At 43.9% G+C, this 14,585-nt stretch overlaps 1 protein-coding gene across 1 annotated transcript; it reads right to left on the bottom strand.

Moving 5' to 3' along the window:
- Positions 1-1,546: 1,546 nt before the first annotated feature.
- prima1 (proline rich membrane anchor 1) lies at positions 1,547-14,345 on the bottom strand. The gene is made up of 4 exons (XM_005477000.4): positions 13,319-14,345; positions 12,328-12,469; positions 9,819-9,951; positions 1,547-3,393 (listed from the first exon to the last, which is right to left on the bottom strand). The coding sequence occupies exons 1-4, from the start codon at positions 13,598-13,600 to the stop codon at positions 3,294-3,296; spliced, it is 657 nt and encodes a 218-aa protein (XP_005477057.1). The 5' UTR covers positions 13,601-14,345; the 3' UTR covers positions 1,547-3,293.
- Positions 14,346-14,585: the final 240 nt, after the last annotated feature.

The raw sequence follows: 14,585 nt of genomic DNA, 5'->3' as shown, positions 1-14,585 counted from the left end.
GAGCGCTGACCTGATGAGTAGGCAGCTGGAGGTGCTGAGGGTAATTAACACTGACCAAAGGCCTGGCGGGCAGAGAGGGTGTGAGTGGGTCCTCAAAGACTGTGAAGGTCAGCTTTAAAAAAAGGACCGTGCAAGCTCTCTCACACAACCAATGCACCAGCACAATGCATCACCAGGTGTGTGCGCTTGTGACATCTCGTGATTAAAGAGCAGAGGTATAGAAGCAGCAGATAAAACTTAGCAGCACGCTGGTAAAAGCAAGTGTTTGAAAAAACTAAAATCAGTGTTCCAGCACCTTTTTGCTGTAAGGAAAGCCTCGAAAAACTTGTTGAGACAGTGACAATCCCCAGTACCCCCGCCTAGTGCTGTCACTTTGGTTTTATTACAGTGAAATCCACAGCGCCCTGGCTGGACAATGCATGAATGTTTAAATTGCTCTGAGTGTCCATTTGCATTACCGTCAAGTGGCACATCCAAAGCAGGGAAGGCAGAGAACTCGATGGACCCTCATTCACATTATAATTCATCAACATTCCTCTTGAGTGCTCTAGTACATCAGCCTGTACAGCACAGGTTTAGGCTCCCTTGTTTGTTTCACATCACGGTCTGGTGTGCAAATTAAAGCAGAAATAGGAACATGTCTGCGCGACCTAGTGTAAGAATGCAGGCTCTGTAAGAGGTGTTTTGAATCCATTACCCTCTTTTATCTTACTCTAAAAACCTCATTTTGTTATATCAGCTCATGTTCTTGCTCTAGCTGCAGAAATCTTTTACACACACACACACACACGGACGTGATTTTTTAGTGACACTGTTATTGATCGAGCCCAGAGCTTGCACAATATGTGACCTAAAAGTTTTCTGGCTGGTGCCATTAAGCCCCACGGAGAGGAGTGCGCTTGGTAATCGCAGTTCATTAAAGATGCACTGTGTGAGACAGACTGAGAACATGTCCTCCGCTGTGGGGGGCCCAGGAGACAAGGCCAGCACGGCTCTGCCCAAAGACGCGAACGGCACAGCACAGCATAGAGCAGACAAGATGGGCACAGGCTAAATATAACAGTCTCACTTTTATCACCTTCACCACGTACGGGCCAGCTCGTCTGCCTACGTATAACAGTGGTTTTATAACTGCACATGCATTTCTTTAAACACAACATACTGTGGGTCAGTTGTTATGTACAGTTTTATTTACAACTGAAAAACTCAGCAATGAAATCAACTTATGCACATTTCGTTATCTGTTTGGTATAATGCATAAATTGTGTATGCTCTATTGATTGCCATATATACATTAATGGCTTGCTCCATCAACATGACAACACTGACATAATTCTAAGTGGTAGCACATTTTTTAAACTTTTACTATGTATAAACATATGTTCTGTTACACTGTACATGAATTAACAGTCCAGAAGGCAGATATTTAAATATCAATATTTACATTCATGCATCCATCATTTCTCTCATATAGGTAGATGGTGGGGTTTACTGTTAGCTAATACCTGTGCATTTTTAAATGCAAGTATGTGTGTTTTTTTTTTTTAAATCCCCCTCTATTTTCCACAGTTTAGCCAATATCTATACTTAACTGACAGCCACAGAGTACAGCCCACTCTCACTGAGTACACTCATCTGCATGCACACTCACAGACAGACACACACACACACTCATACACGCGCACATGCATGCCCGCACAGACACACGCAGATTTAGTGTATTAAAGGAAAAAAAAGAAAAGAAAGCAGAGCAGCGTTGAGTGATGCTCCAGTTCAGCTCAGTTGTGTTTTTCCAGCGGGGATGAGGAGGATGCCTGTGACAGCACTGAGTCACACACATCCTTGATGAGGCCATCCTCTGTGCAACCTGATCTCTGGCTATTGGCTAAGTCTCCTGTCTCTCACCAGTCACAAGGTCAGCGCTGGGCTCATGTCCCTTGTTTCTATAGTGATGGGCTAAGCCCTTCTTGACAGATAGAAAAATGAAGATTGTCACGTCCAGACAAAACACGGCGGTAGGCATCCAGCCGACCACGGGACACTGGACAACAAGATTTAACCGGACGACAGGGAGAGCAGGTTTAACTCGTAGAGGTGCTTGCACTGAGCGAACAAATCGGAAAGCCGGGACTGGCGTGTGATGCAGGACAGGAGCATCGTTCGGGTAACACACATTCACATAGGACATCATGGAGGCCCCTGACTTTTTTAGCTGAAGTCTCAGGGAAACACAGAAGAGGATATCAAACACCCAGAGACAAAACAACTGATACCAAAACTCTTTGCAGAGCAAGCGCGTTTTCTGCATCAGTGTCTCAACAAACCGACAGCCGGCTTAAAGCATTGGTGCATCACAAATGAATTATATGATCTATAAATTATTCACTTAGAAAACAGAGCTCTCAAGAAATAAGATGAAATCGTCAAGATGTTCAAGATTTGAAAAGATGTGAGTAACCTACAAGACTGTTGTTTTTCCCTTTTAAGTAGAAAAATAAATTCAAAGATAGACAAGTAAATAAATAGAGGAAATAAATACATGGATGACTGATATATATATATATATTACATTGAGCCTTCTGTAGCCTGTTTTGGCATGGCAAAATAACCAGAATGTCCCATGTTGATGTTTCTGCTCCTCCTTTGTTTATATGGATTTCTTTAAATTGCATAGTCAGAGGAATCCACATCTCAGAGCCAGGACCGGCAGCAACATCGTGTTTCTCACAAAGCATCTTTCTCAAAAATGGAGGGAAAAAAAAGGAGAGTGCGAGGGTTGGAATATAAAAAAATGTTGCATTCTCTGTAAAAACTGCATGCATGTTATTTGTTGTGTGTGATGGGCTGTCTTGTCTGGCTGCCCGTGGGACTGCAGGGCTGCTGTATTGTCTGTTGTTCCATTGCAGATGTCAACAGTGCGTGAGGTCTGGATCTGCGGCAGACTGGCAGACAGTCCCTCTCCAGCCGGCAGCCAACCAGCCTGTCAGCAACACTTGCTGTTACTAAGAGCATAATGTTCAGCCTGCTGTGCCACTTTCGACACCATGGGGGGTTGTGGATCTTTCTCTGTGTCCTTTCTGTCTTGATTTTTTTCCCCCCGTCGTTCTTTTTAGCTTTTCTCGAGGTGAATGGTGTCTTCAGTCCGGGCAACGTGCCAGGCAAAGAGGGAAGTTTTACCAATTTGAAAACCTGGGGTGAAACCCACTCGCATTCATTCAAGGTGAGAGGGAACTGTTGTAGTCAGGATAAGGTGAGCGATAATGGTGATGTCGCTTCATGTTTACCAGGACAGTCTATACCACAGTGTTGTTTGTACCCATGGCCTTCTTGTTACGGATGCTCATGGCATACTCCCCACGACTTGTCCCGTTCTCTTCTTTTCGGAGTGGTTTCCTGTGAACAGACATTTTTACAAAGTGAGGATGAATTCCTTGATCAAAAAAACAAAGCAAAATGACACTACATTCATCCATAGCTAAAGGCCATGCCATTAAACAGAGTTTCTGGACTGCTGACCTACAGACTGATTTGATTTCTCAAGCTGCTCTGGGTGGATATGCTGCTCTCAGCAATCCCTTCTAATAAGCTCAGTGTTTAAAGGTCAATTTTGCAAGGAGACAGAAGGAAAAGATACATTGCAGCACATGGCATAAGGCAATTACCTACTATGACTGGGAGATGCAATCTTCTCTTCTAAGTAATGAGTATGTGTAGCTGTCAAAACAACTTGGGAATAACATCGATACACAACCTCCTGGGAAATTCCTTCTCAAAAACCGGTTGCGCTGTAATGCTCGATCTTTGCTCTAGTGCAAAAGAAAACAGCAACACATGATCCCCTTGCTGCTACTGGTCTGTGAAGAGCAGTATCATTCAATGTAGCTCTTTTCATGCGCTCCTTGATGCCTTTGTGGTTATTATATTTGTCCAGTGTACTGTGGCTTCTGCACCGACCCCCCCAGCTGCCCTCCCCTGCCCGGGTTTACGTAACTGCGAGACAGATCTGAATACAGTTAGTACAGTCATTGTCCCACTCAACACTGTACAGTGCCTTCACTAGCACTGAGAACCCTTGAGCTACATCTCAGCTCAATATCTCCCCTCCTCTCCTCTCTTGGCCCCTGAAAGCCTGGGCTGGCCGGCACAACTTCAACAAACATTCAGTCCGGTCCAGCACAAATCTTTTTCCTTTCTCGGGCATCGTGCCGGGAAGGAATGGTGCAGATAGGGAGTCCTTGCAGGGTGAAATGAGCTCATACATGACATAATGCAATCCAATACAAAAGCTCTGCAAGAAGAAAGCACCCTGTGTGACTTGTGAGGATTAGCTTCTTGTTGAGAACTGAAGAGGGTACTTTTAAAAGGACTATGGAACATTTTAAAAACAACAATGTATGAAAGTCGAATTCATGAATAATAAAACGCGCCGTTGCTTAAGACTGATGGCATTGTGTATTGGAAATTACTGAGATATGGTTTTAATGGTGTTATCATATCCAGAGACTTAAAACGCTACCAGTAATGAATCCAGACCTCTGACAAGATCTCATTAAAAAGTTAACATTACTTGGAGGTCTAATACACCTGATAGCATTTCTTTCCCTCCGTGCACAGGATTTTGCTGAATCATTATCACACCAAGTCTTTCAATATGCCTTAAGGATATTTTTCTGTAATACTAGCAATATTTATACAATTCTTTCTTGGTGAGGTGTCAGTATGAAAAATGATCTGCCAGGGTTTTTTTTTTTTTTTTTTGCACCACTCAATATTTATCATTCTTGTGCTGTCATCTCAGTCTGTCAGCTGTCTCTTTGGGATGCTCCCACGCACTTTGACCGATCACATTTTTGCCACACCTGTTAAACAACCGTCTTGCCGCTGTCAGATTTTGAAAAATGCTCCCGTCTCGGCTGTTTTTCAGCTGTCACTTCAGCGCTGAGCTTAACCTCGACCCATCCGCATCCCGTGCTCGCCGGCATTAGCCCTAAAATCCTGCTTGACTTGACTCTGTCCAGTTTTTACACAAGCAGTTACTCTGATACGCAAAGTCACTATGAGCATCTTTAAACATTTTAAAGGGTTTCCATTCAAAGAAACAAAAACTGCAATAGGGTGTAAATAAGAAAGTCTTTGAGAATCCCTCACCTCACATTTTTAGCTACTCTAACAGGATGGCTTTAGTCCAGGCAATTTTAGTCTATCTGTCAGCCACTTTGGCCCAGGCTGAAAAATCACTGCTGAACGCCATGAAACTTTATCAAGCTATTTGTCGATACCACAGGATGGTGGCTGCTTTGCCTTATTCCTAATTTATACTGTGTTTCTTCCACTAGTTTGAAATTTGTGTGAAGAATCGAGGGAGATTTTACTGACTTTTAACTGAGCTTTTATACCTAAAAGTGATTGGGAATCTCTGTGTAGATACTTTGGAGGGCCATGCAGAAGCTGATCAACATTATGTGCGAACATTACACTTTCCACAAAAGAACTTTTAAACAAAACACAAAAGTATGACTAAGACTTCCTGTGGGACTCCAGTGTCACCTGGGAGGGGTCATTTGGGTGAACACAACAGGGACACATGCTGGCCATGTAGAGCAGATGCTGCTTGCTGTGTCCCTGTGAGACCAGGGGAAAGCCAGAGAAAAGAAACTGTCCAGCCCCGGGGTGGAAACACTCTGATGTGGGGAGGGGGCGGTGGTCCCCACTGCTGCAGGGAAGGGATTTGGGATATACCAGTTTTCTCTCTGGGATGTAACATAATGCAGTGTAGCTGGAGTTCACCAGCTGAAATTAGTGATTTAAACTTTGAATATTTTTTAGAAGTCTGTATTAATCTATTAATCACTGCTGTCGCCTGAGGGGAGAATGTACAAAAACAGCAACAGTTACTCAAACAAAACAATATGCTAGACACAATTATATCGGTCCCACAGGGAGGATGGAGGAGGAATCTCCCAAAGTCCAGCCAACATAGACTCTATAACAACATTAGCCTCAAACATTTCTGGAGTCCAGTTACAGAAAACTATGATAAGACTTAAACAGACCTGTGGGTGTTGGGACAAAGTAAGATTTATTCCCTTTGGTTCCTACAGCAACTCTAAACAGATGAAACTACATGAACAAAGGGTGATATGGATGTTTCTGTAAGACATGACAAAACAAAAAGATAAACCAGTTTTGATGAAGGTGCGATAAGACAGTGTCCACGTTTATCCACGGACGTTGCCACATTTTTATGCAGGAATATCTGATGACACCATGATACGAGGTCTTTAAGCATAGAAACACGATCCTATTCTTACTTCTGTAGCAGACTGATGGTTTTATATCATACTTTTTTTTAATAAGTCAGTGACTGTGGCTGGGATGTCCACTCATCACTGGTTGACTGAAGTATCATTTGGAAAAACACTGAACACAAATTTATAATGAACAGTTTTCATTCATTTCATTTATGTGAGTTTGTGTGCATGCGTGTGTGTGTGTGTGTGTGTGTGTGTGTGTGTGTGTGTGTGTGCAAGCCAACCTATAAAAAGCAAAAAAACTCTAACATTACCTTATTTGAATTTACACACTATCCCATTCAAGGTCATCTCCTCAAGCACAAATGGACTGTTGTAAGTGCTATTTTAAGAGCTGTTCCTGGAAGCTCTGTTCTTACCTGTTTAATATATGAGCCTGTTTCAGCTTGGATCTCAAACCTTTATGTGAAAGGAACTCCTCCTTCACGTTAAATATCAACAGTAGTAACGGGAACTGAGTCTCAAGCAGTGCCCTCCTTGGAGGAGGGCCATCGCGTGAGTGTGCTCATGTTTTAAAGTTTCACTATGAATTCATCCACCAGGGTCGGACTCTGGAGGTGGAGATTGTACTGTGATGTTCTGAGACACTGCAGGGAAAATTTGAACCTTCTACACTCACATTGTAGCTTTTAGCCACATCAACACAATGTTCGCTCACCACCTGCCTTGCTTCATCCTCTTCCACAAAATGCAATTGAAGTTGAAAGGCTCCACACAGTGGAGGAGATCCAGAACGCATTGCAGATGCATATGTGCAAGTGGACAGAACAGGAGCCATCTAAAATTAGCACGAGCGCTGGAAGTAGTCCAGAGCAGAGATGGCTGCTGCTACGATTTTAATCAGTGACGTTTTTTGCTCTTTATGGGTGGAATCACAGAACTTTTTTATTGTCCCTCATTATATTTGGTGCAGCCAGTTAAATTTAAGATAAAAAGGAGTTTTATTCTAAGTCGCAACTGAATAGTGTCGAAAACGGACGAAAAAGCAATTAAGAGAAGTCTGGCATGTCTTGATGATTCCACGTGAGATTTAGCAAGTAAGAGAACAAGATAGGATCTCTGTGCTGTTCGACACCGGTGAGCTACAGATTCCTGGAAGCCGCTTCGGCCCTGTTTATTTTTCTCAGGATGTAATCTCCGCACTGACTGACCATGTCGCTTTGGGCCACCACACAGGGCAGAGCACCGGGGCCTCAAGCCGACCTCTGCCCGGGCCTTCAATAATAGATGCCATGCTGTTGACACGTGGCAGGTGGCAACACAACACTTCACAGGTTAGATGAATATTTCATATCAAAGCTGTGCAATCACAGCGCACATTGCCGTTTGAAGTTTGGGGAATGCATGATGGTGAAATTAGGACATGTGTTGGGCTGTTTACAATTACTCCAGCCATCTGGAAATTAGAGTAACATGGTATGGTTCAAAGCAAACGCATTACGAAACAGACTGTAAAAGTCTGTCACCGGTTTTGATGGTGCCGGTTTAGCGATTTCGAAAATAAAACAAAGGGAGATTAATGATGTGTGAGCAAATATTGTAGCATTTTCCGTTTCGGTTTTTTGAGTATTTTGGATGTTCTGTGTTACCCTTGAAAAGGACCAGCTGGGATGCATTATCCGTCTTTGAACAAGCCTCCCTGAGCGGTAAGTGATTGGGAAAAGCATCTAGCTTCATTAGTCAGTTGGTCTGAGTTTTATTTGTTTTGGCTCCTTGGATGGCTGACAGCCTGGACTGCAGTATCATCTCTTTTGCTTTGGCTGGTACAGCAACACTGAAAAGCAGCGTGTGTCTGAATCCTCCTCTCTGTGCTTGCACACCAGCCTCTCTGGTGCTGTGGACTCTGAATAGGATTGTGTGGAAGTGTTCTTTTTTTTCTCCTTTTCAGTCCCGCTTGCTTCTGAGAGATGACTGGCAAGCAAAGATCACAAAAAATAACAAAAGGCCAGGAGGGCTGGGACCTGCAGTGCTCGCTCTTCCACTGTCTGTAATGCTCGGGCCTTGGCCCTCGTCCAGCTGATTTTCATTGGGAAAGCCCGGAGCACTGAGGAGCTGGGAGGGCTATATATAACCGGGCTGTGTTTTTCTCACTGACAAACCCTTTTTCACACTGTTATTGACTGAGATGCTGAATTACTGCCTTTGCTCGCTTTGGTAGACAACACTTTATCTGTCCTTTTTGACTGTGTTGTTTCCTCTCCTTTCCCCTCTGGAACGATGGATGATTAGAGAATCCAAGACAAATGCTAAAGCAGTCACATCTTTCCCTGGACCGCTCTGCTACTGGCTTTGACTAATGAATGTCTAATGAGCCTAGTCTGGACCTGTGTATATTCCCTTCTCATTCTGAGTAGAGGGCAGCTTGGCGTGGCACAAAGTCTGCAGTCTAGAGCCCACAGAGCTTCAGGACACGACCTGCTTGCATGTATAAAAGATGTGGCCTGCGACTGAATGACTGCGCAAATTAATTCATAAATAATGACTCGGGTTTGGGGCTAGAGCCCATATTGCAACAACACTTTCCTACCACTGCTGCATTAAAAAAGGTGCCCCTTGGCTACACAGGGGGCTGGAGAATTGCCATAATGAATTCCTGAGCCAACCGCCCATTACTTCCGCTGCCTGACTTTGCCTATTTGTTGTTTAAAGAAAGGAGAAATAGAGTTCTGCTGAAGAAAGCCATATCTGGCATGCAGGCTTAATATAGTCCCATAAACATAAGAAGGTAGGATACTAGATCTTTTTAAATACATATGCATAAAACATAGAAGTAGCTTCTTGATTTAATGCCTAATTCTGCACACATGGTGTTCTCACGTGGTTAGTTATGGACTGTGAAACACGCCAAGATGATGAATGAGTGCGTGTAAAGATATTGTGTGTTTATGGATGGGTGCACGTAAGTATTCTTTACAAACCTGGCAGGATTTAGATGTGAGTGTGCGTTTTTGAAATATCTGTGAACATTAAGGGAACGTCGGAGTGCATGTGTGACACCGTGCTGCTGAACGGCACCAAGAGAATTGGGTCTGGTTGTGCCGCAGGCTAAAACCTCACACGGACTTTTTTTTTTCTAATAAGCCAAATGTGGAAAATGCTGCAACAGCAGTGTGTTGGGATTCCTTTGCTTGGCTCTTGCTTTCACATTTATGAATCCAGCTGCCATCCTAGGATGCTTTAGACTTTTACGTGAATTAAAATCAATAGAGCATTGTTATGTCATTTTGCACTTCAGCAAATGAATTCAGCATATAGGATATTTCTGCTTGACTCAATGTAGTGGATATTTACAACCCACCTAACCTCTGACCTCAGTATGACCTAGGGGGGCAATGGCATAACTCTAACAAAAAGGCAGGACACTTATTAGAGTACCCCACATGTCTATTTACCCGCCTGTCTCAATCCGTGACTGACTTCTACTTCAGTTAGTCCTTATTTTAAAAATAACGGTTTTAATTACAATGTTAAACAAACAGAATTTAACATGTTAGGGTAGCTTCTTACCTCTTGATAGCTTTGTAGCAGATGATGATAGCTGAGAGGAGGAAGATAAGTGAGGCACAGCCCACCGTTCCGAGAACTACGATATCCATCTCCATCCACCACGGCCTCCACAATTGCACCTTGGGCTTTTCCACTTGGAAACAGAGTGAAAGGGGCAGCAAGAAGAGAGAGGTGTAGATACAGAAGAAGACAATAAACAGAATACATTAAAACACATCATTAAAAAAGGTACGCGTATTATTAAAAATGCATTAATTATATTTACACTTAAGCCACAATGCTGACTTGTGTTTTGCATTTTGATCCTTAGTAAGTGGCTTAACTTTTAAACAACACAATAGTGAAAGAGAAACGAGACGCTTTCTCTCCTCTGCTCTTTTTGTGCTTTCGTGTCCTCACCCGTTCTTTAGGTCTTAGGTGCAACGTTCAAAGATATCCAACCCGACACCATGAATCATTTAAGGTCCTGTCAGCCTTCCCTACACCAGCACTCTTGTCCACACCAATTACTGTTGCAGGAACCTCCTGCTCTTTCCACATTAGATTCGTGGAGTAAGATCACTCACCAGGAATGTTGTATAACATTGTGTGCATCAGCATCTTCGTATCTGTATTGCAGAATTTCTCTCGTCTTGTTTTGCAGCATCCTGTGCTCTCCCACCGTCTTTAAATCAGGTTTGTCATGAGCATATCTACCTATCATTCAAGGAGAAAATACCCTGTTCGGTACATAAAATAACAAGCTCCTCCTGCATGTAGAGGATTTTTGTTATGAATGAGACGAATGGGCTTACACCATAGCAACAAATACTCCTGAGTAATGCTGAAGACTATTTTTCCAACACAGCACATTTCTACACAGCAAATAAAAAGGTATGGCTCTCCCTGGTACAGCACACCACTTCATAAGTCACTGTGAATTTAAAAGCCCCTCTCAGCCAAACTTCCATTTTAATCCTTCGTTTTGTCAACGGCTGTAGGATTTAATTCAGTCAGTGGTAAGGATCTACTTTATTGTGATAGAGCACACTCCTATCAAGGGACCTCAGATACCATTTTTAGCATGCAGACACTTCTTTCACTGTGCCAATTTTTCCTCAGTTTTATTAGACTTTTATCTGATAGATGTGGTCCCAGCCATTGTCCCAGTTTTCATGTTAGCTGTGCATATTCATTGGATTTTAAAGACGACAGTTTAAAGCACATTTTCAGCTCAAAGTGCTCTGCAAATTGGGCTGCTGAAGGAATATTTAGATAATTATGCATGAAAAATGCGACGACAAAAAAAACTCCCTTTGAATGAAATATTAATGGTGTCTCCACCCACTGCAAACATATGTGTGTAAAGATAAAAAGAAATGAAGATTGATCCGCTTATCTTATTAACATGACATATTGCTGTTTTTTTTATTTGGTTGTTGTTGGAGGGATCAGATCTTGTGGAGGCAGCACTCAGAGGTCCGAGCTTGTATTGGCCAGGGCCCACCTTTACTTGCAGTCAGATGGTTGTGGCAGGATTCATGCAGTGACCTTGACAACAATCACAGAAGAGTCTATAACTCTCGATTTGTAGGTAACTCACATGGTGAGTCAGGAGAAAAAGGAGGTCCATTTGCATTGACCAGACAGGAAAAGAACACATTGAAGCTGATTGATTAAAGTCCTTCCACTGCTTCGTGATTAAGTATTCCCCCCTCCTTGTAATACGAAGGGCTCAGGATGAGTGATTCTAAAGAATCACAGTAATAGCTGCATCATCAGCAAAACACCTGTCCCATATTTCAGCACTGTTCATTAAGGTGCCTGAGATGAAATACAAATCATATCAACTTTCAGCAAGCAGGCCTGTTAAATATGTTTGCCTTTCGCTCAATAGATTTAGCACCTCAGAGTGAGACGAAAGAGGAAGGGGAGCGCTGCCACAACAGGCGCTGGAGCGACACAGATATCCAAGCTTGCTGTATATGAGCACTAACACGCACGCACACTTATTGCCGCCAGCTCGACTTCAAAACAAAGCTGGAACTACTGGGCTGGATCATTAGCCTCTTATCTCTAACAAATTATAGCTAATTTAATTAACTCATCTGTCTTTTAATCAGGGGTTCTCCGGGGGGAAACCCTACCACTGAACCGCTGAGCTTGGCAGCCCAGCAGGCATGGATTTCACAGGCAGCCGGGTACTCCCCAGGGTCAGACCCAGTATATATTAGTCTTGTGTTCAGCTGTCAACATCCTGCTGGCTCTAACACACGCACAGACACACGAGTGCAAAATTACACCCGTGCACGAGCACTCACACGTTAATCTCAAGAGGTTGATGGTGCATTTTCCCCGTGTACATAAATGGAAACACTTCACGTCAAAACAGTTTCTTCAGACTAGCCACTTGCCTGACACCTGCGTTTGGCTAGGAACAAGATCCAACTGTGGGCTGAGAGCAGACAGACTGAGACGGACTTGGAGGGAGACAGCTGTGAAAGCTTGGAGGGTGAGCTGGAAGCCTTACCTGTGGTGCCCAGTAGCCGCGGGGGCGGCGGTGGAGGCGGCGGTGGTGGAAGGGGAGGGTATCTTCTACAGTGGCATGCCAGCTGGCACTGTTCACTAACTTTCTCCGCCACAGTCCGTGAGCATGACCTCTGGAGCTCTCCCTTATGGTGAGAGAAAAAAGAGACAGAGGGAGAGAAAGAGAGATTGAAAGGACTGAGGCTGTGTCCCTTAGTGCATTACTCAGAAGTACCATCAGCACAACACTGTGCAGCACAAATGGAGATGCTTGAATACTCAGCAGCCTCTTAGTTTGTAGCACTGTGGATATCCTCTCAGCATTCTTTTCATATCGCAGCTCCAGTGTTGTTGTCACTGGGGCTGCTGTGTATGTAGTACATGTAAAATAGTATCACGTATATGGCTGCAGCCCGCTCCCTGTAAGAAACCACCCACCAACAGAGTGGGCAGCAGGCTGCCCCGAGGAGTGTGCGTGGGTGGACTTGGAAACTCAAGCAGATCACATTACACATGAACCCTGGCAACACTGCGTGCGCGTGAACAACTGCTCACCACTATCTGTAGGCAGCAGCATGGGGCAGAGGTTAGAATACTCATCACTAACATATGCCTGCTGCAGGGATCCTGGTGGGATAACTGAATGTTGTTATCATATAAACACAGTTGGTTACTCCGTGTTCCCACAACAAAAAAGCAGAGTGCCTCTGTGTGTACCTGGGCATAGCTGCATTTCTCATGACCTGCTGCAAACTCACTACACATGCCTGCCTGCCAGCATTCCCTCAACACAGTGCTCTGGAGCGGTGATCCCACCAAGTGTAAGCTGGTATTATATGGCAATGCATCTTAAAGAGCACACAAGTTACTTGGAAAAGGTTATTAGCTCCACAGCTCTTATCCATAGTCCATCAGTAAATGAAACTCAAGTTACATCAGTGTAACCTCTTCTCATGCGTAAATTGTCAAGTGGCGCGCCTGAACGTGATCCTTACCTGGCACGAGAGTAACAACAGTGAGAGAAGGCAATGACCGAAGAAAAAAGGCCAAAAACTTAAAGTAAATGGCATTAGATCTTGGCACAGCATTCCTCTTGCGCTGTTCTCGAAGATACTAGGCAGCGTTTCCAACAAATGAATGCAGTATACATAAGCTTGAACTGTTTGGGAAATAACCATCCACCCTATCCAGTTCAGCGGCGATATCTGTGACAGGCGTCTCCAGAAATAGTTTATGCCACAATCATTTTCCTCTTGAAATCCCGTTGTCGATAGCATAGGACAGGCGAGCCGGTGGAATGAGTGGCAAATCTCGATAATTCACATCTCGAAAGTAGTTTTTTGCTTTCTGGCACTCAGATAGCGACCTGAATCACGCCGCTACTCCGTGCAATGTGAGGGCGGTAGATGCCCGTACCTTACATCCCTCCTCGGCTGCAAGCATGAGCGCAAATGGACCACTCAAGCCATCGAAGTTGAAGGAAAAAACGAACCGAGAGAGATCCTCGGGAATATCGAGTGGTAGGATTCCTTGCAATGGCATCACACATCCCCTCTCAACTTATCTAAGCTGAACACTGTATGGGCGAGTCCGGAGGGCAGAGCCGAGGGTTAAAGTGATGCATCCTCCTCTGTGCCAAAATACGGCGGGCTGTTTTATACGGGAGCATCACCACCGCGCACTTGATGCAGCGCTCACATCAGCTCATCCTGACAACGTGTGCTCAAACAAATTCGCCTTCCGCTTCTTAAAAAGTCCCCCCAAAAATCAAAGAGGGAAGGGCATGTGGTTGTGAAGGCGTCGGTAATGTCAGCTGGGCTTTGTTTGTTTTGCCTTGTTTGCTTGTTTATGTCTGTGTTTGATTTTTTCCTTTTTTTTCTTCCTTTTTAAAAAATAATAATAATAATAATAATGGCCCAGGCAGAAAGTATAGCCCACAATGCGTGGAGGCGAGTCTGTAAAGATGACGCGTACTAGAGCAAATTAAAGTCAAGTGGAAAGCTAGGGAGAGAGAGTGCAAGACGCCTACCGACTGAAAACACTGCCATGCCCGTGTTTGATGTGCTGTGTGCCTGCGAGAACACTCTCTGGTCCAGTGTCCCAAAGTAGGCTGAGATAAACAATACTGATGTAACCTGGCATTTACTGCTAATGCTCAACAACCCGATCAATTATAACAGTTTCAAAAATACGAACAGGCTTATTGTAAAACATTAGTTTCTTCTTGTTATTATTGCTGTCATCACAACACCTTTGACCCAC

Source organism: Oreochromis niloticus, linkage group LG19 (assembly GCF_001858045.2).
Source record: "Oreochromis niloticus isolate F11D_XX linkage group LG19, O_niloticus_UMD_NMBU, whole genome shotgun sequence".
Lineage (NCBI taxonomy): Eukaryota > Metazoa > Chordata > Actinopteri > Cichliformes > Cichlidae > Oreochromis > Oreochromis niloticus.
The sequence above is the reverse complement of the archived record's forward strand: the minus strand, read 5'-3'. Positions and strand labels throughout refer to the sequence as shown.